This window comes from Exophiala dermatitidis (genome assembly GCF_000230625.1).
Source record: "Exophiala dermatitidis NIH/UT8656 unplaced genomic scaffold supercont1.5, whole genome shotgun sequence".
In the NCBI taxonomy this organism is placed as follows: Eukaryota; Fungi; Ascomycota; class Eurotiomycetes; order Chaetothyriales; family Herpotrichiellaceae; genus Exophiala; species Exophiala dermatitidis.
This window is the reverse complement of record NW_008751650.1, coordinates 3,095,929-3,120,218: the sequence shown is the minus strand read 5'-3', so window position 1 is coordinate 3,120,218 and position 24,290 is coordinate 3,095,929. Positions and strand designations below refer to the sequence as shown.

Genomic DNA, 24,290 nt, shown 5'->3' with positions numbered 1-24,290 from the left:
AATGGTTTGTAGGCTCGAGTTTTGGAGCTGCTACTGTTGCAAAGCCAGCTTGTGTTCTTTTGTGTAGCGTAGGCAAAGCGACGCGCTCATGGTGTTGTATGCGGCTCAAGTAGCCATCACCGGCCGGGTTGCGCAGGAGCCTATCTTAACACGTTAGTGACGAGCAAAAAAACACAGCCTCGTCATATCAAGTTTGAAATCCAAGGGTTTGCTCAGACAGTATTTGAGTGGTAGTGATCATAGCCAGCAAAAGCCAGCATCACTCGCAGCGGTTCTTCTCGATTTGTCTCTTCATCTGCAGGGGACGTGTATTGGGCGGAAAATGTATCTTGTACTCACCGACTTATGCATGGTGGATTGGTGAGTCGCCATGTATGCCATGTCGATCTACCAAACATGAAGGCAGTGACATGAGCAGACTGCTCCAGAGAGGGCACAGCTCACGTATAGTATGGGTGCTGCGTCGTCGTAGAGAAGATACCTGGTACCACGACAAAAATTGTTGCAAGTTCGCTTAAGCTTCGGTAGAAATTGTAGTATCTCGAATCAATCGCCGCAGTTTGCTCTGCTCCGCAACTTTTCTACAACTTCAACCCAACTACTACTCGTCATAACAACTTCGTCACATTCACCTGCAGCGAACACCACACTCCCTTTTTACTCTCGCTGTACCTGACGTCGAGACCGGTCGGCGCATCCTTTGAACATCCCGAGTCTGGAACCCACGCATTAAACCAACCACCTACTATCGCCATGTCGTTCCTCTTTGGCGGAGGCCGGCCTCAACCATCTTCCCAGGAGAAGATTGCTGCTGCAGAGGCTGAAATCTTGCTTATCCAAGATATGTTCCAGAAGTAGGTTGCGTCCTCTGAACCGTGTACTATATACAGCGACCCCAGCTTCTCTATGGAACGTTTGTCTGCGATTGTTATCCTAACCTGTTGCAACAATCCAGGTCCGTGGCTTCGTGTAAAAAGAAGTGTGTTCCTACCGACTACCGAGAAGCCGAGCTCAACAAGGCCGAAAGCGTTTGCCTCGATCGATGCATGGCCAAATTCATTGAAGTCAATGTCCAGATTTCAGACAAGTTGAAGGAAAAGGTTCCAGGAGGCGGTGCTGGTGGCGGCGGCATGTTCGGCATGTAAGCGAGACTACATTCAGCTTATTCAAGTTGTATTCGTTGGACACATCGTCTGCATCGTCGAGTGGTTCGGGGCTCTTGAAGGGGTCAGAGCTGGGTCATATGAAGATGCTATCAGACGCCTGGATTGCCGGTCACATCTCGCCTCAGTGATGGATGTGACATTGTATACTATTTCGACCCTTGGTCGAGTGACAGAGTGTGAGAATGGAAAAGGCGCAATGCTGGGTGACGGGGATATTTACTTCGCACCGAATACAAATCAAGGATACCCTCGTCTCGTTCATTTCATTACAGTCGTTTCTGCTCACGGTTGCAGAACAGAATCTGGTCATTTCTTCTTTAACATTCGGGAGGCCGCCATACTCGAAAACGATAAAAATGCCTTTGTTTCGGCAGCTGGTGGTGGCCCCGTGGACCCCTTTTGAAGTACCCAGGCGACCGCCGTATGCCCGAAATAATCAAAAGGCCTTTGTTCCGGCAGCTGGTGATGGCCCCATATCCCCTTTCGAAGTACCCAGGAGACGGCTGTATTCATACCTAGGCAGGTGGTGAATTGGGACTTGGTGCGGAAGAAGGTTCTCCGAGTGAGAGATGGGTACCTCAAGTACAGTCGAACAATTCAACCGGCCATGTTCCAACCTCAAACGCCTTGCTCCAACCAACACCTCGCTAAATCCAAACAGATACAAAGTCCTTCAACTATTTCCGAGATCCCATGAGATTGAGTAGTCTCTGAATCCAAGGGACAGCGGTCCGCTTTTCGGCCCCGATCAGCTCCTTGACCCGGCCTTCAATCGCAATCACACTACGCTCAAAATCATTCACACCATCTTCGACCTCTTGCAAGCGCGATTGCAATGAGTCCAGCTCGTAGTCCATTTTCGCTCCAAGCATCTCCATCCTGCGAAACCCCTCGGCCAATGCATTCTTTTCCTCCGAGACAATATCTGAAGAGGTCGCTTGCTGGCTTTGATATTCGTCCAATCGATGGTAGTATAGGTCGTTCAACTCCTCCAAATACTGATGTGCGTGTTTTTCAAGACTCTCGACATGGGCGACCTTACTCTCAGTGTAAGGAATAAGCCCTTGCTCCATCCTTTGAAGACGCTTCGCTTTTTTCTGAGCGGCAACCATCAATGCCTCACGCTCGGCGAGGGCGTCCGTGAGATCGCCTTCGATCTTTCCTTTTGTGACGCCTTCTTCCACAACATTTGGCCCGAGGTCTAACACAGCATCCTCGACAATGTTGAACGATAGCTGCCGCTTGATCCGGCTCTGTATAGGACTGCCCAACGTGTGATCGTTCAATTGACCAGCACTCTTTGACCGCCGAAGAGCTTTGCTCCGAAGCCCTCTGTACGGCATCTTAGAAGAGAATTTCTTGTAGGTATCAGCTCTGAATTCATTTCGCAAGTCCGCCATCTCGGCGTTCAGCTTCCTCCGCCTCGGAGAATCCCCAGGCTTCACAGCTCTCATCTGCTGTCGATGGGCCGGAATCTGTTTCTCCCCAGCGGTCTGAACCTTCCTCGGATTATCACTCTGTAATACTTTTGGCGAATTCGGCGATGCATCGGCTAGAGCAAGGTCGAATGGTGGCGGCCCTGTCCGACGGGGCATTAGTATTGGACGCAATGTATGATCTCGCAAGAGGTGGTGGTGATGGTCTTTGGATGATTTTGCAGCAGTGGTGGGAAAACTTCCAGGCCAGTCTTCAGTATCCTCGCCATCCTTGCCGTCCTTTTGAGGTCGAGTGCTCTGGCGAGCGAGGCCTGCTGTTGGCCGGGCGGTGCGGTTCCGTCCAGTTTTGGTATCATAACTTTGGTTTGTCAGTACAGTATCAGTGCGTTCAAGCATGCCTCCATCGGAATACGAATCATGTTGATTGCTTGTCCACAGGAAATTCCCTTGGTCATCAGTGCTGAAGATCCTCCCACCAGGGGCGTCGGCAAACACATCTCCCGATTTCACAGGCTTGCCCAGCCACAGCCATTTCATCCGCGGTCCCATCACGAGTTGAGCAAAGCGATCAATATCCAGTGTTTCGACATCAGATATTCCAGCCTTGTCTCGACCACCGACAATGCCCATCACCATTTCGGCACCTTTCCCGCTGAGTTCACCAACGGTCGACTTGACGGCCTTTGGCACAGTCCAACCCTCACCGCTGACATTCTTGGCCGTAGCCCTGTGTAGTCGGTCCAATGTCTCCCGATCTAGCCGCCGGGTCTTTTCCATTCTTTGCCCTTTCTGAAAATGCCCCACGGCTTTCTTCATTGACACCATGTCCAATACGTCTTTGCCGACGGGCGAACCTGAAGCCTTGAGCCTGTTATATGCCCCAATCAAGAGGCCGAGCAGGGCTGCAACCGTGGTCGGGCCTAGAATCCCGTCACTGGGTTCTACATTGTAGAAATAGGTCCCGATGTCCGTCCACCAATTATTGATAGCTGTTTCAGTGACATCGCAAAGCAAGCCGTCAACGTAGGTAGGCTGAAGCTTGTCGTACATTACCAGAGCCGTTTGGCAAATACGGACAAGCTCCATGACTGCTTGATAAAGCGGCACGGCTTCGCTAGTACGGTACAGGTGATGGAATTTGGTGACTGTGCTCGGTTGAGGTGGCTGAAGGCTGATGGCGGCTCTTCCAGAGCAGCCCATGCGCTTGAGATTTTCATTGACGATAAAATCCTCTCTGTGTTTCCGTACATCTCCATCTGGAACAGCAATGACTGTGAGAGCAGAGGGAAAGCCGCTGAGATTGGTCACCATGAGCATTCCCAGCGGCGTTTCCTTCTCCTTTGCATGAAACTGCGAAACCGCTCGGAAGTAAAGTTGTAGTCTGGGCGACCAAGTACTTTCATCGCTCGGAACGGAGAGGACGTTGACCACGATAGAGTGTGACGGGTCTCCGGTGTAGGTGCAAATGATAAAAGTCGGATGAGTCCTTGAACACGCCCATTGCTCCACAAGGTACATCTCGTAACCCTGAAGTCTCCTCCATCGTTCCAGGGTGTCGGTGGCGGGATCTTCTTCCAAATACCGAAAGGCAACCGGGTCCGCGAAGACCAGCCGCTTTCTGTTTTGAGGTGGTCGGCTCTGTTGAGGGCTTGTAGGACTCGACCGTCCTTGGTCCTCTGCTCCACGAGATTGCTCTTCTCCCTTTGGTACCTGATCCTTCGAGCTGGTTTTCGCAAGCTTGTTTGGATACGACCCTGACAACGCTTGCCCATAAGGGTATTGGGAAAATATCGGGGGGGTGGACATGGCCATCGATGTCTATAGGGTGTGGAGCAGAAAAGGCTACACAGATTGAGCTGCGCTGCCGATTATTGTTGGAGCGCGGCTACTCAACAATGGATATAATCATTGTATTCATGGCAGCTTTGCCTGTGTAGAGGCTCAACTGGATTATAATGCATGGAACGTGATATGAACATGGACGTTGCCGAAGACAACTTGAAGAACGATGGGTGGACGTACAGTACTGTCCTAGTTGTGGAGAAGTGAAGCGTCATCTTATCGCTATCAATACTCCGCAGTATCACGCTGGCATCTGATGGCAACTTCACGCCTCCACCGCAACAGGTCATGCGTCCCATTGTATCCAAGGCACCATCATCTTCTCAATACATCATCCATCTGCCTTTATCTACCTTAGATCTACCACTGCATTGCAGCCTGCCGTCAGAGAACGACTGACGATGACACAAACCAGATTCGAAAGCGAATTCAGGTGACTCCCGCATCTGCGTGAGCCCGCACTCTCCCAGCAATGGAGGCGATTCAGAAAGAGCATGATAAGGTGTGGAACAACTGCAAGCAGTCTAAAACAGCCCGTCATGTCGATGACATTATCAATGCGCTCCAAAAGGCGAGGGATGCCATTGCCGAAGATCCCAATTCGCGACAGATCACCCTGGCAAAGCTACAGAACCCGGTAAAGACATCGTTCGACGGGATATTTTCAGGGCTGAAGGACACACATGGATTGCACAACAAATACACAAGAGCGTTGGATAAGGTGTTCAAGGATAAAGTGCCCAGCAATGAGATTGACGCCCTGTCTTCCCACCCCACCCTCATCAACCGAGCCATCTATCTACACCTGCTCCGAGAGGGACTATTTGATGTGGCCTCAACCTTTCACTCGGAAGCCCTCGAGAAACAGCGGCTCCAACAAGAAACGGCGGCCAATCTGGGCTTAGACGTGCCTATGGAGCATCCTTTGGGACTGGACAAAACCTCGGAGGAGAGCATGCAGGAACAGTTCTCCAATATGTACCATATCCTGAGCGAACTGAAAGCCAACCACAACTTGCAGCCGGCCATTGAATGGGCGCGGCGAAACGGCACGGCACTGGAAGGTCGCGGGAGTAATCTGGAGTTCGAACTTTGCAGATTACAGTTTGTGAATTTATTCATGGAGCGTCGACCAGAAGATCAATCTGAATTCGATGGACCCATGCGAGCCCTCCAATACGCTCAGACCGAATTCCAGTCTTTTCGTGGCCGATATCTGATTGAGATACAACAGCTGGTGGGCGCGATTCCCTTTTCCTCCAATCTTGAAGAGTCGCCATACCACACTCGCTTCAACAACTCCACCGCCTGGGATGAAGTTGCCAACTCTTTTATCCGCGAATTCTGCTCTCTACTCGAACTATCTGCAGACTCACCATTATATATTGCGGCAACCGCGGGAGCTATCGCCCTGCCTACGCTTCTAAAGCTGCAAACCATTCAAAAGCAGAAGCGTACGGAATGGACCTCACAGAACGAGTTGCCTGTCGAGACACCACTTCCTGCTTCATACCGCTTTCACTCTATCTTTGTCTGCCCGGTCTCCAAAGAACAAGCAACTGATCAGAATCCGCCCATGATGCTACCGTGCCATCACGTCATCGCGCAGGAGTCCTTGCAAAAGCTAAGCAAGGGCGCCAAATTCAAGTGTCCATACTGCCCGATTGAAAGCCACCCTAAGGAGGCAAAGAGGGTTTTCATCTAAGATGGAATGCGAACATAGTGTCGAAACGTAAACCAAATTCCTCTCCCAGCATCGTCGTTGTGTGCCTTTGGGCGACACATGAAGCGGGCTTGGAAGAGGTTGTTGGGACAGCGTTGTGAAAGGCGTACTAGGCGCCTGCTAGATGATGTGAAGGCAAGGCAATACCAACAGAGGATATATGATCTCTTCTCCTGCCAACGCTATGGAAGACTCGTGTCTCCGTTGCCTGGTGGTCTCTGCATCTCATAAAATAGTTTCTGGGGCAGATTGGTCGGGGATGTGACATCAGAACAGTAGTACAGTGGGATTGGAAGAGGTCAGTGTGAATTCGCTTAGCGAGCGATGGAGCTAGGTTCAAGTTGGTGCTGGGTTTCAATCCAGGAACAATACTTTTAGCAAATGAACATGTACCTTTTGCAAGTCAGCTTAACGTCCGCCCTGTCACCGGTACTTCTTAGCAGCTGTTCTTGACGAGCGCCTCATGTTTCAGCGTTGTTTGCCATCTCCACTATTGTGCATGGGCTGTACACCCTCTTCCTGCACTGGCAGAACTCTTGTGCCTTCCGACCCTGCGCCGTTACGTTTCGGCACATCCTTTGCCAATCGGACCAGACTGTAGCGCCTCGAGGACAAGATCTGTGAGTGCGACTCACATAGCAGCCTGGAAGGCAAACAAGTGTAGGACAGACGAGTCACAGCTGCCTCTTCGGTCGGCGATTTTCGAACTGGTCTGTCGCCGAAGGTCTTCACATGGCAGCTCGATCGACGACCAAGCTACTGAAGCAAGGGTGTGCTGCACTGGCATCTAGGGTGCGGTGGCAACGAGGCGGAGGTAGTTTGCTTCGGCTAGCACTAGCACCTACACCCCAGGCATCCGGGAAATCGAGGTAGACATGGGGGTCTCCCTGGGTAGAGTGATGGTCGAGTCACAGACGGGTTGAGTCAACTGCAGGCCCAGTCCTGGTAGTGATGGATGTCGAAGAACCGGCTAGGGAGGAGTCCTCTTCTGCCCGCGGTGCCAGTAAACTTGCTAAAGTGGCTGCATGGTCACATGCCTACGCGACCTAGTCGTGCCAACCACAGTCGCGGCAAGACGCGTTTGCTTCCGGGGCTTCATTCTAACCCCAATCCAGACAAATGGGCATTGCACTGCAGTTGATAAGCTCCATCCATCGACACAGTCTACTGTAGCTAGGTGCCCTCCCGGCCCTTTCTGCTCTCAGGTACCGCAGGCCGCAGCCATGTCTTCTCCCAAGTATAATAAGAAGCTCGTCCTGCTGTTAGGAGCAGTTCGTCGACTTCTTCCCGACTGTCCTGATTGATGCCACTACTACAACAGCCAGGCAGCCTTGCTTTGTTGCCCTTTACATTCTTTTGCACTGTTGCAGTCCAAAGCCCATGACTGCTACTATTGGCTTCATTTATGCAAAAACAGACCTCGTGTCCACGGACTGGTTCTTCATTGCACCAGGAGCCCTCCTGAACCTCATCTCATACACATCTGCATTGAGGTTTCACCTTCAATCCGAAAACAGCACAAAAATGTTCGTCAGCAGGAAAGCCCGCCCATCCGACAGCTTCGCCTCTCGCTATGGCACGAGCAAATCGATCAAGCCGAGATCCTCTCACCGGGAGCACTCCATCACAAGAGGCCTACAAGGAACCGAATCTGTCAAGCATAGCAGAAAGGAGTCCAACACAACTACTACTACTACCACTCACACAAGCCCACCTGTGGGCAGGTACGTGGATCTACTTCCCGTCTGCTTATCAAAAGACTTCAACTGACCTATATGTCCGCATCAGCACACTCACTTCCGCAATCATCACCATCTGCGTGGGTCCCGAGCAAAGACTTTTCGCAGGCCACGAAGAAGTGCTCTGCCGCTCACCCTTCTTCGAAGCCGCGCTGAGAGGCCAGTTCTTCGACAGCAACGCCAGAAGAATCAATCTCCCCCACGAACAGCCCGAGATTCTTTCCGCTGTTCTGGAATATCTCTACAAGGGGGACTATTATCCAAGATTGATCCACAACAAGAAAAGAGACACCTGGGAGCTGGAAGACGCAGGCAATGGCAATCACACTACGATCTTCTGCCAGGCTGTCAAACAGACATTGATGAAAGATACTGTCATCTAGTAAGTCCGATCGTGTACCCATCCCAATCGGGCTGAGACTAATACTTGCTAACCAGCTGCTCCGCCGAACGCTATGGACTGGACGAGCTCAAACGTCTTGCCCTGCGTAAACAAGGACTCCGACAGGGCATGCAGATCTCCACCATCCTCGCCTCGGCACGCTACGCCTACAAGAACACTCCGGACTCGGACTCGAAGCTTCGAGCTCAATACCTCACTTTGATCATCCGGAGCCGCAACAATTTCAAGAAGAGCGGCACTATGAAGGTAGAAATGGAGCAGGGCGGGACAGCCTTGTTCTTTGATCTTTTCGTCGCCATGTGCAACCACATGGTAAGTGACCAAACCTCTTTCTCCTCTACACCACAGCATAAGACTCTATCTGTTCTGTTGTGTTCTGTTCTGTTCATTAACATAGCTTGCAGGATGATTTGAAGACTGTCCGGTCTCCCTTCTCGTCACCATTTACTCGCTAAAATCGATCTGTATCAACACCAACAACATGCTTTAGATTGCTGCTGCCATCAGTCCCACTCTTACCACTTGTGCACTACGAAGACTGTCTGAGCTGTCACCTTTTCCCAGGGTGCCAGTGTGCAATGTTGGAGTTTCGGTTATGTCTTTTCCGTTCCGTTTCTGTCTGTACAATAGCTACAATACCCACCTATCAAAAAAAGCTCGTGGTACTAAGGTGGTACACTATGTCATGTCTCTTATCATTCATTGTGAAGAAAGGGAAAAAGAAAGGAAGACGAGAAGAAGACGAGAAGTCGACTCAGATTGCACAACGGCGGATATTATGCCTGTTCAATTCTCGCTGGCTCAAAATGCGGGCCATGCTGCCATCAAGAACTCAGTTCAGTTCTATTCTAGGGAAGTAACAAATTAAGCATTCATCCATGCACGTAGAGACCTGTTTGGTATGTTGTCTTGCATTGCTCTTTTCTTTATTGAGAAGATCTTAATGCCGCTCAAATAAGGGCCGGCAGATCCAGTAAGCAGAAGACTTGCTCGTGCATGTAAAGGAGGCTCCGCGACGCTTGGTAAATCGGCTTCGTTCACTGGTCAGCACCTGCGGTTTGGCCCCTTTGGTTGCGAGAGGCAACAGCCGTGACCTTTGTAAAAGCCTCATATCCAGTAATAGCCTGTCTGCCTTGCAGTCCTTCGATTCGTTAATTGGGCGGGAGCCCGGCATGGCAAGACAAAGCAGGGTCTAAGTAAAGGCCGGAACATCCCCAAATAATGGCGGGTAAGCATCTGAGGTTGTTCAGCTAGGACCCTAGTGCGGTGGACGTGCGACTGTTGGTTGTGCATGAGTCAATTTAACCTCAGCTGGTCATAGTTGCACAGAGAACAAGCTAGAAGGGAGGGTGGTTGATCGCATCGAAGGGGTCTGATAGGTCAGAAACCATCACACAGTCAGTGACACATGTCAACCCTTTCTAGGGCGATCGGGAGTGTGAACGACGGGCTGTACATGTGAGTTAGGATGTACTGCCCTGGTGAGCTCGTTGGTACATCGTCCAATCCAGGTGTCTCGGTGGGGCCCAAAGAGAGGTTGTGACCTTGAGCTGAAAACGTGAAAGCATGTTCATGTGCTGGCAGATGAACTGTTCGAGTGGTCGGCAAGGAGCACTGCGGTTGAGCACCGGCCGGACATCTTTGGTGCAGTGTGCCTTCTGGAGCTAGATGTAAATGCAAGGGATTCCCAGGGTCCTGAAGAGCCTTTTTGCGCACCAATGGCATATTGGCTGTCAACGTAACGTAAAGTAGCCTGCCGATAGCACATATGAAGTAGCAGGAAAGTATGTCTCGATGCGATGCCCAAGTTGGAGGCATTGCCAACGAGAGCCAATGGTCTCCAAGGTACGTGTCTGCCGGGGATGTACCGTGCACGGTAAGGATGTCCAGCCAGTAGGTATGATATCTTCTGACTCCCTGCTCAAGGTCACAGACCGGGTTGGGATCTGTTAGCGGGATGACTGAAACTCTATCGACATAAAGCCAGCCCGGGCAAAGAGCAGGCATCATTCGCTTCACGAGCTGCCAATCACCACCGAGTGCGGTGTTGGTTTGTTGGTCGTTTAATCTTCCAATCGGACTCGACGGTACTTAGACACCTGTGCCAGGAAAAGCGCCAGCCTTGCTAAGTACGACAATACCTCTGTCACGTGCGATGTAGCCTTTCATCAAATTCTGCGAGAAACAGGTGCAAGAGCATTCAAGTCAGCATCACCTGGTACTGGAGTCCAGGTAGCGTAGGTGGAAAAATAGGTAGCAGGAGGTGTATGGGATGGTGGGGATTGACTTCAACTTCATGATAGGCCAGGGGCCGCTTGTGTCTGCCTGCCTCCTGCTTGGCAACCAAGTCTGACGACGTTGCAAAACCGGAGCGGAGGACACGGTGATGGATATTTAAGCGAGGGATGTGACGCTAGTGGAAATCCATGGCCGGGAGGAAAGAAAGGCAAACAGCAGACGAAAACAAATTCAGCACGCACCTTATAAATTATGTTTGCCAGGAAACATTCCACCTCGTCTCTCTCGATGATGACATCAGTGGCCCCTTTGTAGCCCACGCGCATGCCAGCTTCGAACTCCTCGACCCTGATCCTCGTGCGACGTATCTTACCCGTCACTTCACCGGTCGTCGGGTCCTTTGTGTCTTCCCAGCCTGCGGCCAAAAAGACCTTGCGAAATAGGTTGCGTAGACACAGATCCCGCGTTCGCTCAAGCGTGAGGTATATGCGACGCTTGACCAATTCAGGTTCGGCAGATGTCAGCGCCTCTTCAAAGCCAGCCAGTGAGCCTTTCCGGATGGCATCAAACAAAGGCGTCAGTATTCCGGAAAGAGTCGGGTGCGGAGACAGGAGGGTACGGCGGGGCAGCTGATGGTGGTTGATCACATGAGCTGGGATGAGGTAGGTGAGGATCTGTTCCCGATTCTTCAGTGAATCTTTGTGGCATAGAGTCAGGGCCTCGGTCAGATGCTGCTCCGCTTCAGTGTAGTTTTCTTGAAGGAAGTCGATGACTCCCCTGTAGTACTTGAATGTGCAGCGGTGGGATTTGGGAAAGAGCTCCAGAGGAGGCAAATCGGCCGAGGCGGCTTCCAAGGCGCGAATGACGTTTCGGGTCAGAGAAATGGAGTTGAGCTTGAAGTATGTCTTGAACAACAGATTTGTGGTGCTGTAGATGCCCCATTTGCGCGACTCGACTAGTTCGGCTCGGTCACTCAGACATACTGTGAACATGCGATTGATGGTCCAAGCCGCCTGCTCAAGCTTCTCATGCTTGTTCGTCTCGGACATGATGTCGTCGGAGAAGCCGTTCGCAAACGCACCTCCATTAGTGTCCTTGGGCTTGCCTTCGCTGTCCGCCTTCATGGCGATCATGCGGATATACTTTCCCGCAATGTACAGACATGGTACGGTCCATGACTGGAACCCATAGTTGGTGTAGCCTCTGACAAGCTGGTTGCATAATTCCTTGTACGAGTCAAAGGCCCTCACCCAGTCGCCCGTGCCATTGCCCGCTCGTAGGCCCACGAGCTCTTTCACGGTCTTCCATAAAGCGACGAAAATGTCGACCCAGGCATTTGCCTCGGCTTTTGGTAAACCCACAGAGTTAGGGTCCTGTACCAGATAATAGCGGACGGCAGCCGATATTTCCTGATAATTAGACAGCTGAGCAAACGACTGCAGTCGACGAGGGTCTTGGGGGGTGTCTAATGGAGCCAGGCAGGAAGCAAGGAGGCGGCCGTCCCCGTTCCTTTGAGCCTGGTGGAAATCTGCAAAAATGCTCCCCATCACGACAAGCAGTGAGACCACACACTCAGCCGTTGATGGAGAGAAACTGTAGAAACAGTAGTTGTCGTATTATGTTCACATCTGTCGCGAGGTTGTTGTCGCGGGCAAACCAAAGAGTGAGGTTGGATGACCAATCAGAAGCCACCAACCATTATTTCTCCGAACCTCCGACCAGAATCTTGGCGCACTTTCAATTTTGGAGAATCTTGGCTTCCACAGCAAGCGCACTCAGGCCTCACCTGCACCCATCGAACTTGGGATTTTGTCACTCTGCGATCAACCACTTCGACGACGACCAGCACACAACTCAGTCGGTCAGATACAAGTCAAGGTATGTTGGACGCTGCAAAGATTGTTTATTCACCGCTAATCTAATTTGTCGCAGATGGGTAAGTCACCGCACTGTCATTCTTTTTGAATCTACACAATCACAACCGTCCTGGAGCGATGCGAGAAACAAAGGTTCCTAGCAACAAGCGTCGGTCGTATACCACGATATCAAGAGGAGGGCCTCGAGGCATTTGGATCTATGCCGGACTCAAGGACGGGAGGGTTATCTGTTGAAATATTGAGGAGGGGCCTATGGAAGCATCGCTCGATGCCGTCAAATAATCGCACCTTACACCCTTGATCGAAATACCTACCACACCGGCACGCGCAATACTAACGCAAATTTTGTCATTCCAGGTCGTCTTCAAGAATACCAAGTGATCGGGCGTCACCTGCCCACCGACTCGAACCCGACCCCGAAGCTGTACCGCATGCGCATCTTCGCACCCAACACCGTGGTCGCCAAGTCGCGCTTCTGGTACTTTTTGATGAAGCTGCGCAAGGTCAAGAAGTCGAACGGAGAGGTTGTCGCTATCAACGTCATCCACGAGAAACGCCCGTTGAAGGTCAAGAACTTCGGTATCTGGATCCGTTACGATTCCCGGTCCGGCACCCACAACATGTACAAGGAGTACCGAGAGATGAGCCGCACCGAGGCCGTCGAGGCTTTGTACCAAGATATGGCTGCCCGCCACCGTGCCAGATTTAGGAGCATCCACGTACGTTATAACCACCCACATTTTTGTTTATGCGCAGATTGGGTTGGAGAAATGGTTGGTAGGCTGACTAGATATTTGCTCTCCAGATCCTCAAGGTTGTCGAACTCACCAAGCCCGACGACGTCAAGCGACCATACATCAAGCAGCTCATCTCCAAAGGCCTCAAATTCCCTCTGCCCCACCGCAGCAGCAAGTCCAAGAAGCTGTTCACCCCGAACCGACCAAGCACCTTCGCTTAAACGCTTCACGCATATTTCCGTGTTCTGTTTTGGGGAAGCTGTGGTTCCTCACGGTTCTGTGATGCTTGACCATCTGGCAGTGGTTGTGTGGCAGTGCTAGGGTTGCCTGGGACGGTCAGATCGGAGGGTGATGATACTTGCTCTTAACCACGAGGATCGAGGAAGGCTAGAAGTGAATGCGCACTCGGAGCAAAGCACTGTCCTCGAAAATACCAAAGCATCAAGGGGAAGAACCAGGTGCAGATCGGGCGTCGGTTCTTGATGGCCTAGTGGTGACGAAATGCAAGCTCTGTATGTATGTGGCCTTCCATGAGAAAAACGGTTGGCGTTTAGCGCATGCAGTGCCAGCGAACAAAAAGACAATGAATGCAACTGCCAAAATTTCAAGTTCATGAATATTCAAGGTTTTTCTTTCGGCGAGAATCTGCCTTTCCGTTCGATTTGAGCCCAACCGCGTGAAACCCTACAGGAATTCGTGTAATACCGCGACCTGGGTCCTTGGCTGATGCCGAGCATCATCGAGCAAATGCTGACGAACAGAACAGAGCGTCGCTTTCATGGCTCTATCATCATTATTCTAAGTATGCACCTTCAGCTCACGTACTTAAAGCTGACTACTCGCCCTGCGAGCATAACTGGCACCTCACAGCTCTCACGGCCAGGCCGCAAGTTGCAGAATCCTGTAGGCCCAAGCATAAAGAAGAAAAACATGGTGTACTATTCTCCCACGGTCTGCTTCATATGAAGCAAAGGTCTGAAATGTGCCATCAGGTCCCCTAACCCTTGGTGACATCTCCCACAAAGAAGATCAAGCGATCAGCTGCATGCTGACTATTCTCGCGTCCCGCGCTGTCACCTCGACTCTGCGAATGTTCTGGATTCTTATATCTCCCAGATGTGTAGGGAACTATATCTCAGTGCCTTCGGCGAGCACTTGACCGCATTCAAACCTCACCTGGAAAGCAGAAACAACGTGAGTTAGCAGAGCTCCAAGATTCCATTCCACTTCGAAGAACACGGCCAAACCAACGGGGATTGAATGACATGTACTCCCTCCACTCGACATACACGAGAACGTTCGAAAAGACAAACAACGCTTGCGTCCAGAACAGGTCATCAAACAGGACAGTAACAGAATCCAAAACTCACCTTTATGAGGGCTTCTCGCCCACCAAATATGAAGTTCATTATAAACCCGACAATCCGGATCACAAGCCTGATCGAGGGCCTCCTCGCAGAGTCGTTCGACATGATCCTGCGCCCAGCCATTATATCTGCAGAGCGGCGCGAGACTGAGCGCCTCAAATCCATTGCCGCCATCCTCTTCAAGGCCACGCGACATGACCTGGCCCCACCACAAGGCGGCACGATGTTCACCGCGGTCATCAGACCAAGGATTCAAAGGGATCCTGTAGACAGCATGATGGATATCCTTGAACCCCGCGGCGAGCAAGAGTTCGCCCGTGTCGGGATCATAATGCAATCGACGATTGATCGACGCATAGAAATTCTTCAGGTACATGTGCCACCACTCAGTCAGCTTGCCCGGTCTGAGTGAGCCGTCGTCGCACCGCGGTTCAAAGTCGAGCTCGACATGCTCGAACCAGCCGTAGCCGGGGACCAAATGCTTCAGGACTTTGCGGTACAGACCCGGCCAGTCCGACACGCTCCCGAGTCCCATTTGCATATGGATCAAATCCCAGGACCGTTCCCCCATAGCCCAGGGACTCTCGTAGTCCCAGGGCACGCGCACGCTGACGTTCTCCGGGTGACATTTGGATGCCATGTAGTGGATGTCGACGCCGACGAATTCGGCATACGGGAACTCCACGGCCATCTCGTTCATCCAGATCCCCGTCCCGCATCCTAGGTCGAGTATTCGCGGCGCCACGCGTAATGGGAGTTTCTTTCGGTTGCTGCTTTTCCCCTCCGGCTCGAGGCCTGGTACCGGCGCGTTGAAAAGGCGGTGGTTTCCGCCCGGTCGTAATACTTTGAACATGGTGTTCATCATGTCGAGGCGGATCTTCTCTCTCTCGTCGTGCGGAAACATGTATTGACCTCTTTTGAAAACCAAAAATGGCCATTGTTAGTAACTGTCTGTCTGTGTGGCTGGGTTTGCAAGGGTGTACAAGATCAAGTTCGAGATTCGCGGTTGAGCGAGTTTAATGGGGTGTAATGTTGCTGGATGGGGCTCTTTGCCTTCATGTCTCATATTTCTTGTCTGTTCGCGAGGCGCCAAAGAGAACACAGCGCCGGAGAAAAACCAACAGGAGACGAAAACAAACTTACCTTCTATAGACCCCATATTCCCTCCCGAATTCATACACGACTTTATAGCCCTCCTTGTCGGGAGGCGGATGCGTTCGTGGTCGCAGCGCCATGAGGATGAGGGGAGATATATATTTTCACTCACTCCCTCATTCACCCTGTTGAAGAGTGTGGCATCGATTGAATATCAAAAGCGGTGTGTAACGGAGAAGTCAAAATGTCGGCAGTAGTCGGGCTTTGAAACGTTCCTCGAGCTTATCGAACTGAAATGCAGCAGTGTTGTCTCGAGTGAAGTTGTCGAGAGCTCAACCAGGCTGGTGAGTTCCTCTTGCAGTTCCGCAAAGCCAGCTCAGCCAGCCCTCAGCCTCACCCCTCAGCACTCAGCCTAATGGAAGAGCAACTGAAGGCGGTCAAGGCAACGCAAGGCGAAACAGTGGTAAGAGCTGGCCGGATAGTGTATTTAGTGTAGATGACAGAAATTATGTCGTCGTGTGGTATTGTCGAATGGACTCCGATCGATTGTACAGTACTGGATGGTAGATGGATAGATAGATAGTGTATGTAGGCCCAGGACCCTGGAGGTGGGTGGGCAAGATAAGAAGGTACTGTACGGGACCTTAGGTAGTCGATCTGCCGCCCTCGTTGATTATTGGGGACAGAAAAAACGGAGGTGGAGAAGGGAACTAATAACTGGCTGTCAAAGCCAAATGTTAAGTACGGTACTTTATTCGCTTTGACGCCTGAAAACCTGAAGATTTGTGGCCTGGGACAAGAAACGAAAAAGGGAATGGGAAGTCTGTCTGAGCCGTCTGAACCGAAGGAAAAGTGGATCGGGCGGATGGGCGCCGGCGACGGGGGTGCAGTACTATTAAGTGGTTGGGAGGGTGGACTCGGACGGTGAGCAGAAAAAGAGGCCCTTGTTCGAGTTTGCGGCTACGGCTGCGAAGCCTTTCCCTTGTCAGAGCAGCATCGCGCAGAACGAGAAAAAATTTATACGAAAACTACTGGGAATTGATAAATATCTGTTTGTCCGGCTAGAGTACTGTACTGTATCTGGTAGACCGGGGTGTTGGTGAGATTCCGCTTGGGTAAAAGAATATTAGGATGGAGCACGAGCAGGATCATATATGGGAGTGGGTAATATAGAAGCGTGTTATGGCTACACTAGTAGCGGTGGTAGTAGCGAGAAAGCGGCAATGGACTCCTGGGTCTTGCAGATAGCGCAACGACGTGGGTTCGTTAGGTGGAAATAGGTGGTGGGTATCTGAAGCTACCATGATCAGAGGCAGAGGGCTGGCACTTCGATCCGGTGGCCTGCAAATACTCCCAATCGCACAGTCGAGACAGGCGAAATTCAAAGCCCGAGAAGCCGGGCTTATTAGACATTCAGACACAGTTGTGAGAGCTTTGGAGCTCGAGTTCCTTCAGGATGTCGGAATATCTGACTGGAAATTTGAAAGGTTTCCAGATCTGCCGGCAGCCGAATCCGGATTCCGGTGGCGAGAGACAGGGAGGCAGAGAAGCGCCTTCGAGGCCGTTGGTTTGGCGGAGGCTGCATCTGCAGATCAGTCAAGACCACGCCGTTGTGTCGCTAGCAAATCTTGAAACAGAGAGGCCAGATAGTAGTACTCCCATTGCACAGACACCCTGGGATGCAATGTATTGTTTGTTACATAGCAAGACATCCCTCCATTGACCTAAGATATGAGGCGAGGTCGGGGAGGGGGTGAACCGGCTGCTTTGTGCTCAGCTGCGTGGGGACTTGATGCGGGTTGACGGTCCCTGAAATGGTTGACTCTTGGTTGTGCGCTCAACTGAATCGCAGCGGAAGAAGCGCTGGACTCTTCCCGACTCGGCAAAGCCCCGGCGGTGGTAGCTAATATCGCATACTACTATGTACATAGTAATACTGGCGAGATTCGGGGCGCAACCATCATGGTGCAAAAGTATTGCCGCCAGCCAAGTGTCCTGCTCGATTGCTGAAGTTCTCAGGCGTAAGAGAGGAGAGTCGTGGCTGCTCAGAAGGATCTTGTGGGCGTGTGTGGTTGGGTTTGAGCCTGACAGCCCTTGCTTGGGGCCCCTAAAACGGGATCTCCAGAGCCTGTTCCTTGCCCACTTGTCCCGAGTCGAGCCGAAGCGTCCAGTGGCCAGAGGGGCCCGGGTTGGTTGACCACGCTGGCAGCTCAACCTCCGTACAACCTCCGTGTTATGCAGTGGTGGGTAGCGGTCACTTGTCATTTGTCAAACCGAGACTTGTGCCGCTGCCACTGTCGGTTCTCAAATCGGATCGAGTATCGAGAGCGCAAAAACAACCTTTTGGCGTCGCCGAGTTCCATGGCTTTGGGTTGCGTTTCTCTCTACTTCAGCTGAAGCTCGATCTGAGGATCGGCATCCGCCACTAAGCATTGAGGGCCTGAAATTTGTCCATTTTAGAAGCCTCCATAACTCCCTTGGTCGATATGGGGTGAATGGTCGATGCTTTGACCCATTCTCTACCTAGGTAGGCGTGCATGATTTAGTGCGGAGGACTCACGCCCGGAAGCCCAGAGGGGGGTCATTTCCCGTCTCAGAAGCACTCCTGGACTGGGACGCAATAATGCAGCCCCGGCATGGAACTCCTGGTTCTCGTCTCAAGTCCGCCTGTGTCAAGGCAAAGATGCCGAAAGAACGAGAGCCATGGTTGGTGGGATCCGAGTTTAGAGGATGTGATACCAGCAGGTTGTCATGTGCCAGAAGGCTGATCCTTCTGACCATCCCCCGGCTTTCGAACACCTTGGGAGTGCAATATCATCTATGGAGGTGCATCGACCTCGCTTCAACGTACTAGTACGTGCATATGCTTGCAGATTCGAGGTGTTCTGGCAGGTGCATCTCTTCAGTTCCATTCTGGGGGTCTCCTAGGTCTCCCTGTAGGAGTCCTCTGTTGTCACTGCATGTCTCTTCCACCCACCACGGCACCCACTGGCACCATTCATGTTGGCTCGTTCCACTGCCAGTGGGCGCTGTTCAAACTGAATCGGCCCAATCACAGGCATGGATGGGCAAATCTAAGGTCACGTGCCGTGTCCCGACAATCTGGTTCAGAAAGGCGCCCTTAGTCCTTGATAGGATTAGCCTCGAAACTTGACAGCTCTAATTGACCAATGACAGGGCTGGACATGCTGGCGTCTTCTTCAAGCCACTGACACCTCATTCTTTGCTTTTTCTTGCGCCTGCGGGAGTCTTGCAAGGAGTCCATGAAGCCCTTCAGTTCTCATTGGTGATCACCGCTCGATTCATAGCCGGTACCAAGTCTTCTGACATATTTCGGACGGCGCTGGTGCAACTGCAGTTTCCACCCAGCCCGATCTGGAGGTAAATTCGAGAATCGGCTCGCCAAGCTCGACAGGCGTTCACGACGATCCCACATGTCTCGCACTTATCACCAGCGGGCTAGTTGTGCCCCATCCCAGCAGCATGATGTCTACATCTACGCCATAGCACCACTCATAGGGAATGGCTTGGCTGCCATCACCTCAGCAGACGAGCTGATCTTCCTCCCACGGGACACTCTGAATGTTGCTGGTGTGTCCAGGTTGAAGCACACTCCTCACGAGCTGACCTCCCTGGTCGTGACTGATGGAGGGTCGACTGCAATTTGTGCAGGGGGCGACGGGGTGGTGGCGCTGTTCGATGTCCGAACGCAGTCCAGAACTGCTGAGTTCAGAACAGGTACTGTACTCGTATCATGATACATTGTCCCCGCCTTTCTTCACCATATTGACGCTTCACTTCCTGCAGGCAAACCTGTCAACGCGTTAGCTTGCGCAGGAAGCGATGTAGCATTTGGGGGTGAAGCTATCGTGTCTGTTTGGTTAGTACATTTCGCGCAGTAGGTGACTACCCCGAGCTCCCATTAACCAATCTGCAGGGATCGTAGACAGAACCGATTCCGATGGCAGAACACCGAGATCAATGACGAGATTACCGCTTTAGCTTATCATCCTTCCCAGCCAAACCTGCTTCTGAGTGGGGGCGATGATGGGTTAGTGAGCATTTTCGACACCAATATCGCGGAAGAGGAAGACAGTCTCGTGCAAGCCGTCAATCACGGACCCATCCACAAGGCAGGATTCTTGGGATCCTCTGACCTCTATGCCTTGAGCTCCGACCAGAATCTCGCACTTCATTCTTTGACCCTCCAAGACACCGACACACCTGAGCCGGCTCCCGACCAGCTTGGGGATCTTCGGCCGATTATTCCTTGTGAGTACGTGATCGATGTCTTCCGTTCTGGAGTCGATCATGTCGTTGCTTGTGGATCTCACAGGTATGTGTTAGCCGGTGATTACCTGTCTGTCACCATACTAAATGGGATGCCGTAGCAAATCGAGGGTGGATCTCGTCCCGGTGAACAGGGGTTTGAAGTTAGACGCTGCTCCACGCATTGTCCTCGAAGGCGCCCATGGGGAAGATGTTGTCCGCTCCATCTTTGCAGATGACTCGGTTAGATCAGCCCTCCAATCGAATTGTACACACTACTAACGCTGCGTAGAGCGGGGTCATCTACACCGCTGGCGAAGACGGACGTATTGCAGCATTCGGACCCGCCGAGCGACAGCCAGATCCTGAGCCCTCTCTGCAGGAAAGAGCCAGAAGCCCGAAATTCAAAAAGGGGCTGGCTACCGAAGCACGATTCAAGCCATACTGAACGAGGCAGGTGCAACAGTCGTTGTTGATAATTCTCAGCTCTGGTCCAATACCATGGCTCTTGCATCAACTGCTCATCGACGAAGGTGACTCGGTGAATGGATCCTGGCCTGCATCTCCGCCCTTACTCAACAGCTCCACTCATACAGGCCTGTGTCTTGCACTAGTTGTATCGCGGAAATGCATCTCAATATTCTATTAGCCCTTAGCATTAGCTTGCTGCTGCCACTTGGTCTTTGTGCCAAATGCCCCTGTGGCTGGCGTCTCGAAAAGAAGGAAGGCAGCCAAGTATTCACGGCAACATACACCCATCGACTGCACGAGGACTTCAGCAGCTACCCAGCCATTAAATCAATCCTCACCGACCCAAAAGCGGCTGGATTTAACCAAAACTGGATGATCTATGATTACTAGCAGCGCGCAGACAATCCAAAGACCCGGCTCAATACGAAGTATGACGCGACCAATGTCGAAATCAAGAATCAGCACCTCGTGCTCAAGCAACGCGGCTTCAGCTCGGCGGATCTCCGAGCAAACCGCAATGTCAGTATAGCCGCCATTCAGTCGCGAACTCTGGACATGATGCCGGGCACATACCGGGCGGTTCTGAAGTTAGAGGGTGCTACTGGAGGAGCGTGTGCGGGAGTGTTCTGGTATCATGTATGGCACGCCGACTGAGTTCTTCAGTCTACCCAAAATGGCCGTTTGGGAGAAATGTTGACAATGTTGACATGCCCCTGGCTTTCTAGGACGACAAGTCGGAAATTGACATTGAAGTCGTCACACCCGGCGACTCGATCGTCAACGGGACAATCAACTACACATCGCATCCATCGCTAGCATCAGACGGGCAACCCATACCGAACGCCACGCTTTCAGTCCCGTTCAACCAACGTCATCTCCGCCCCGAGGATTTCCACGAATACCGGTTTGATTCTCATCCTCGTCGGGGTGTCGAGTTTTACTTCGATGGCGGCCTGGTGCATACCAGTTCTCACAGCGTCCCGTTGCAAGGCGGCAATCTTCAATTCAAGGTGTGGGCAGACGGTGACAAGTGGTGGAGTGGTACACCGAGCACGAGTGATGTTCTCATGACAGTCAAAACCATTGATGCCTATTACAACACCTCAAGCTCTACAAGCAATGAAGGATGGAAAAAAGGCTGTGTTGCGGCCGGCGGACCAAGCAGCAAGACTGTATGCACTATCGCATAACTTCACCAGGTAGTCATTAATCAGATATTCTTGGGTAGTCAGTCTCGCGACTAGAACCCTACAACCGTCACAATGCCCGTCGTAGACACTGGTTCGTGTTTTCAGTAAAAGAAGAGGAAACCCCAAGCAAAGGCTCATGAGACATATGCCGTTGTCGGATCCTTTCTGCTGAGTAATATTGGTGATTCAGCCCCTATCACGTGATTTGCTGCGACATTTGAATTCCAAGGTTGGTTCCAGTCATCGAGGTAAAGCCGATAACCGGCGGCCAAACAAGGGCACTCCAAAGTCACAACACGTCCATTCACAAAGCGTCTGATTCTAATAAAAATCGAGCCCGCAACTATTCTTCGACTTTGGTTCAGTAGATCCCACGAAAAGAAACCGAGTTGTCAGCTAGAGTCTGGCAAGAGAGGAAGATCGTAACAGTGGACAGGAACTTTCCCAAGGAAAGCCGGGATTCAAAGATGCCGACTTTCAACATTGTCGTGTTTGCGGGCGACTATGCTGGGCCAGAGGTTCGTTGTCCTTTTTGCTCTGCTCACTACTTACTGGTCGAGTGACCGAATATCATGTCGAATTTTTGGCTAACATATAAACTTTTGTTCTTGAAGGTGACCAACGAGGCAATCAAGGTGTGTGCTGTGCGCTCTCGTGGTTGCGTGTTGTTGTGTGAAAAATCAATTACAATCTCGACCCCTTCCAAGGTTCAGAGGATGGGAGCATTCTGTCGTGTTCCGGAGCTTTGGGTGCTCAGCCAGTGAATCTCCTCTTTGAACGGCGCAGGGGATTGATGCTGTTGTTGCTTGAACGATTGATTAAACACCGGACCTTTGTCCCGGCTTTGGATGTTGTTGGATTTCTTCTGCATGAACGAGGAATTAGTTTTCACATATATTCGTATGTTATGGATACAGGTATGAGCAAAGTGCTGACAGGTTCCCGATGTGCCACAAACAGGTCCTCAAGGTGGTTGAAAAGTGTGCCAAGGATGTCAAGTTCAATTTCCAGGAGCATCTGCTTGGAGGTGTAAGTGACTACTGTCCTTGTCCTTGTCCTTGTCCTTGTCCTTTCTCTGCAATCGATCCTATCCCCTGAAACAGAGTCAAGCCCTGGTCTATCAATGCAATCATGGTTATAATTGATCATGGAGTCCAACCGAACTCTGTTTCTTCTATCACACCCAACCACCGTCATATCACGTTCCCCCCACTCGCTCAACCAACATAACATAAACAAAACCATCCATTAGTTCCGTCCTAGCATTGTCACTATCCATTATCATCATGTCTAACACGCACCACCAGTGCTCAATCGACGCGCACGGCACACCCCTAACCGACACCGCCCTCTCCGCCGCCCAATCCGCACACGCCGTCCTCCTCGGCGCAATCGGCGGGCCCAAATACGGCGTCGGCCCCATCCGCCCGGAACAAGGTCTCCTCAAACTCCGCAAGGAGATGAACACATTCGGCAACCTCCGACCCTGCTTCTTCGCCTCACCCACACTAGCATCGCGATCTCCTCTGAAAGAAGAAATCTGCCAGGGGACCGACATCATGATCGTGCGCGAACTCACGGGAGGAATCTACTTCGGCGACCGGGTCGAGGGGAACCCAGCCGACGGACCCAACGAATGGGCCGAAGACCGCGAACCATACACGCGCGCGGAAATCGAACGCATCACCCGTCTCGCTGCCCACCTTGCACTCGCAAAAACTCCACCCGCCAAAATCTGGAGTCTGGATAAAGCCAACGTGTTGGCCACAAGTCGATTGTGGCGCCGCGTCGTGACCGAGACATTGAGCCGAGAGTTCCCGCAGCTACAATTCGAGCATCAATTGATCGACTCGGCCGCCATGATTATGGTCAAGAACCCCCGTGCTCTGAACGGAGTGGTTGTCACTTCGAACTTGTTCGGCGATATTATTTCCGACGAGGCCTCGGTGATCCCCGGCAGTTTGGGCCTGTTGCCATCCGCGAGTCTGAGTGGAATTCCGGATGGGAATGGGTTGTGTAATGGTATCTATGAGCCTATTCATGGCTCGGCGCCGGATATTGCGGGCAAGGGGGTGATTAATCCGGTCGCTACGATTTTGAGTGTTGCCATGATGTTGCTTTATAGTTTGAATATGCCGAACGAATCTCGATTGGTGGAAGAGGCTGTGAAAAATGTCATTGAACGGGGGGTTACGACGAGGGATATTGGTGGCCAGAACTCGACGGCTGAGGTGGGGGATGCGGTTGCGAAGGAGCTGGAGGAGTTGTTTAAGAGCTAGAAACAAGCGGAAAAAAAAAGGCAAGGGGAGAGACAGTTGAAAGATGGAGGCTTTGTTCAGAGATAGTTGGGGCACCTGAAAAAAAAAAGGAACGGATGAGATGATCTGGTTCAAAAGCACAGACAGGGTACTGGCATGAGGCTACTATCTCGTAACCTACCTACTTAGGTATTATCATAGGAACTGCGGAACGGAATATTCAAAAAGGCATTGTGTTCTACAACTTGAATACAAGAAAAAGCCATCTCTCATGCAGTGTCACCCAGGCCCTTTCCTTGCTGGCAATCCCAGTGCCGCGTTCACGGTACCACTTCGGAGCGCCAACCGATCCTACGGAGCGAAGCGAACTAAATGTTATATGTCTCCAGGTTCATATCAGTATCTGCATGCAGCGTACAGTACACATGTACAGGACTCCTAAGTACAGCACATGGATGCAGTTGTAGGGGGTGGGGGGG

The 24,290-nt window shown here is 51.7% G+C and overlaps 11 protein-coding genes across 11 annotated transcripts; 8 read left to right on the top strand and 3 right to left on the bottom strand.

The window, feature by feature from the left end:
* Positions 1 to 503: 503 nt before the first annotated feature.
* HMPREF1120_06682 (uncharacterized protein) lies at positions 504 to 1,588 on the top strand. The gene is made up of 2 exons (XM_009160891.1): positions 504 to 854; positions 956 to 1,588. The coding sequence occupies exons 1-2, from the start codon at positions 754 to 756 to the stop codon at positions 1,143 to 1,145; spliced, it is 291 nt and encodes a 96-aa protein (XP_009159139.1). The 5' UTR covers positions 504 to 753; the 3' UTR covers positions 1,146 to 1,588.
* Positions 1,589 to 1,843: 255 nt separating this feature from the next.
* Positions 1,844 to 4,408, bottom strand: HMPREF1120_06681 (uncharacterized protein; the record flags this gene model as incomplete). The annotated part of the gene is made up of 1 exon (XM_009160890.1): positions 1,844 to 4,408. One exon carries the CDS (start codon positions 4,406 to 4,408, stop codon positions 1,844 to 1,846), a length of 2,565 nt encoding a protein of 854 aa, XP_009159138.1.
* A 299-nt stretch (positions 4,409 to 4,707) lies between these two features.
* Positions 4,708 to 6,599, top strand: HMPREF1120_06680 (uncharacterized protein). Its single transcript, XM_009160889.1, has one exon. It carries the CDS (start codon positions 4,917 to 4,919, stop codon positions 6,147 to 6,149), a length of 1,233 nt encoding a protein of 410 aa, XP_009159137.1. The 5' UTR covers positions 4,708 to 4,916; the 3' UTR covers positions 6,150 to 6,599.
* A 694-nt stretch (positions 6,600 to 7,293) lies between these two features.
* HMPREF1120_06679 (uncharacterized protein) lies at positions 7,294 to 9,192 on the top strand. The gene is made up of 4 exons (XM_009160888.1): positions 7,294 to 7,891; positions 7,956 to 8,288; positions 8,345 to 8,621; positions 8,714 to 9,192. The coding sequence occupies exons 1-4, from the start codon at positions 7,548 to 7,550 to the stop codon at positions 8,762 to 8,764; spliced, it is 1,005 nt and encodes a 334-aa protein (XP_009159136.1). The 5' UTR covers positions 7,294 to 7,547; the 3' UTR covers positions 8,765 to 9,192.
* Positions 9,193 to 10,400: 1,208 nt separating this feature from the next.
* HMPREF1120_06678 (phospholipase A2) lies at positions 10,401 to 12,094 on the bottom strand (the record flags this gene model as incomplete). Its single annotated transcript, XM_009160887.1, has 2 exons — positions 10,401 to 10,484; positions 10,790 to 12,094. The coding sequence occupies 2 exons, from the start codon at positions 12,092 to 12,094 to the stop codon at positions 10,401 to 10,403; spliced, it is 1,389 nt and encodes a 462-aa protein (XP_009159135.1).
* Positions 12,095 to 12,302: 208 nt separating this feature from the next.
* HMPREF1120_06676 (60S ribosomal protein L20) lies at positions 12,303 to 15,472 on the top strand. The gene is made up of 4 exons (XM_009160885.1): positions 12,303 to 12,425; positions 12,480 to 12,483; positions 12,782 to 13,143; positions 13,230 to 15,472. The coding sequence occupies exons 2-4, from the start codon at positions 12,480 to 12,482 to the stop codon at positions 13,380 to 13,382; spliced, it is 519 nt and encodes a 172-aa protein (XP_009159133.1). The 5' UTR covers positions 12,303 to 12,425; the 3' UTR covers positions 13,383 to 15,472.
* HMPREF1120_06677 (uncharacterized protein) lies at positions 14,327 to 15,381 on the bottom strand (the record flags this gene model as incomplete). Its single annotated transcript, XM_009160886.1, has 2 exons — positions 14,327 to 14,337; positions 14,532 to 15,381. 2 exons carry the CDS (start codon positions 15,379 to 15,381, stop codon positions 14,327 to 14,329), a joined length of 861 nt encoding a protein of 286 aa, XP_009159134.1.
* Positions 15,473 to 16,329: 857 nt separating the features above from the next.
* HMPREF1120_06675 (uncharacterized protein) lies at positions 16,330 to 17,348 on the top strand. The gene has a single exon (XM_009160884.1). The coding sequence runs from the start codon at positions 16,926 to 16,928 to the stop codon at positions 17,253 to 17,255; it is 330 nt and encodes a 109-aa protein (XP_009159132.1). The 5' UTR covers positions 16,330 to 16,925; the 3' UTR covers positions 17,256 to 17,348.
* Positions 17,349 to 19,057: 1,709 nt separating this feature from the next.
* On the top strand, positions 19,058 to 20,340 carry HMPREF1120_06674 (uncharacterized protein; the record flags this gene model as incomplete). Its single annotated transcript, XM_009160883.1, has 5 exons — positions 19,058 to 19,361; positions 19,431 to 19,503; positions 19,561 to 19,959; positions 20,015 to 20,135; positions 20,185 to 20,340. 5 exons carry the CDS (start codon positions 19,058 to 19,060, stop codon positions 20,338 to 20,340), a joined length of 1,053 nt encoding a protein of 350 aa, XP_009159131.1.
* A 581-nt stretch (positions 20,341 to 20,921) lies between these two features.
* On the top strand, positions 20,922 to 21,553 carry HMPREF1120_06673 (uncharacterized protein; the record flags this gene model as incomplete). Its single annotated transcript, XM_009160882.1, has 2 exons — positions 20,922 to 20,999; positions 21,089 to 21,553. The coding sequence occupies 2 exons, from the start codon at positions 20,922 to 20,924 to the stop codon at positions 21,551 to 21,553; spliced, it is 543 nt and encodes a 180-aa protein (XP_009159130.1).
* A 261-nt stretch (positions 21,554 to 21,814) lies between these two features.
* On the top strand, positions 21,815 to 24,088 carry HMPREF1120_06672 (3-isopropylmalate dehydrogenase). The gene is made up of 4 exons (XM_009160881.1): positions 21,815 to 22,071; positions 22,168 to 22,188; positions 22,514 to 22,582; positions 22,861 to 24,088. The coding sequence occupies exons 1-4, from the start codon at positions 22,021 to 22,023 to the stop codon at positions 23,830 to 23,832; spliced, it is 1,113 nt and encodes a 370-aa protein (XP_009159129.1). The 5' UTR covers positions 21,815 to 22,020; the 3' UTR covers positions 23,833 to 24,088.
* Positions 24,089 to 24,290: the final 202 nt, after the last annotated feature.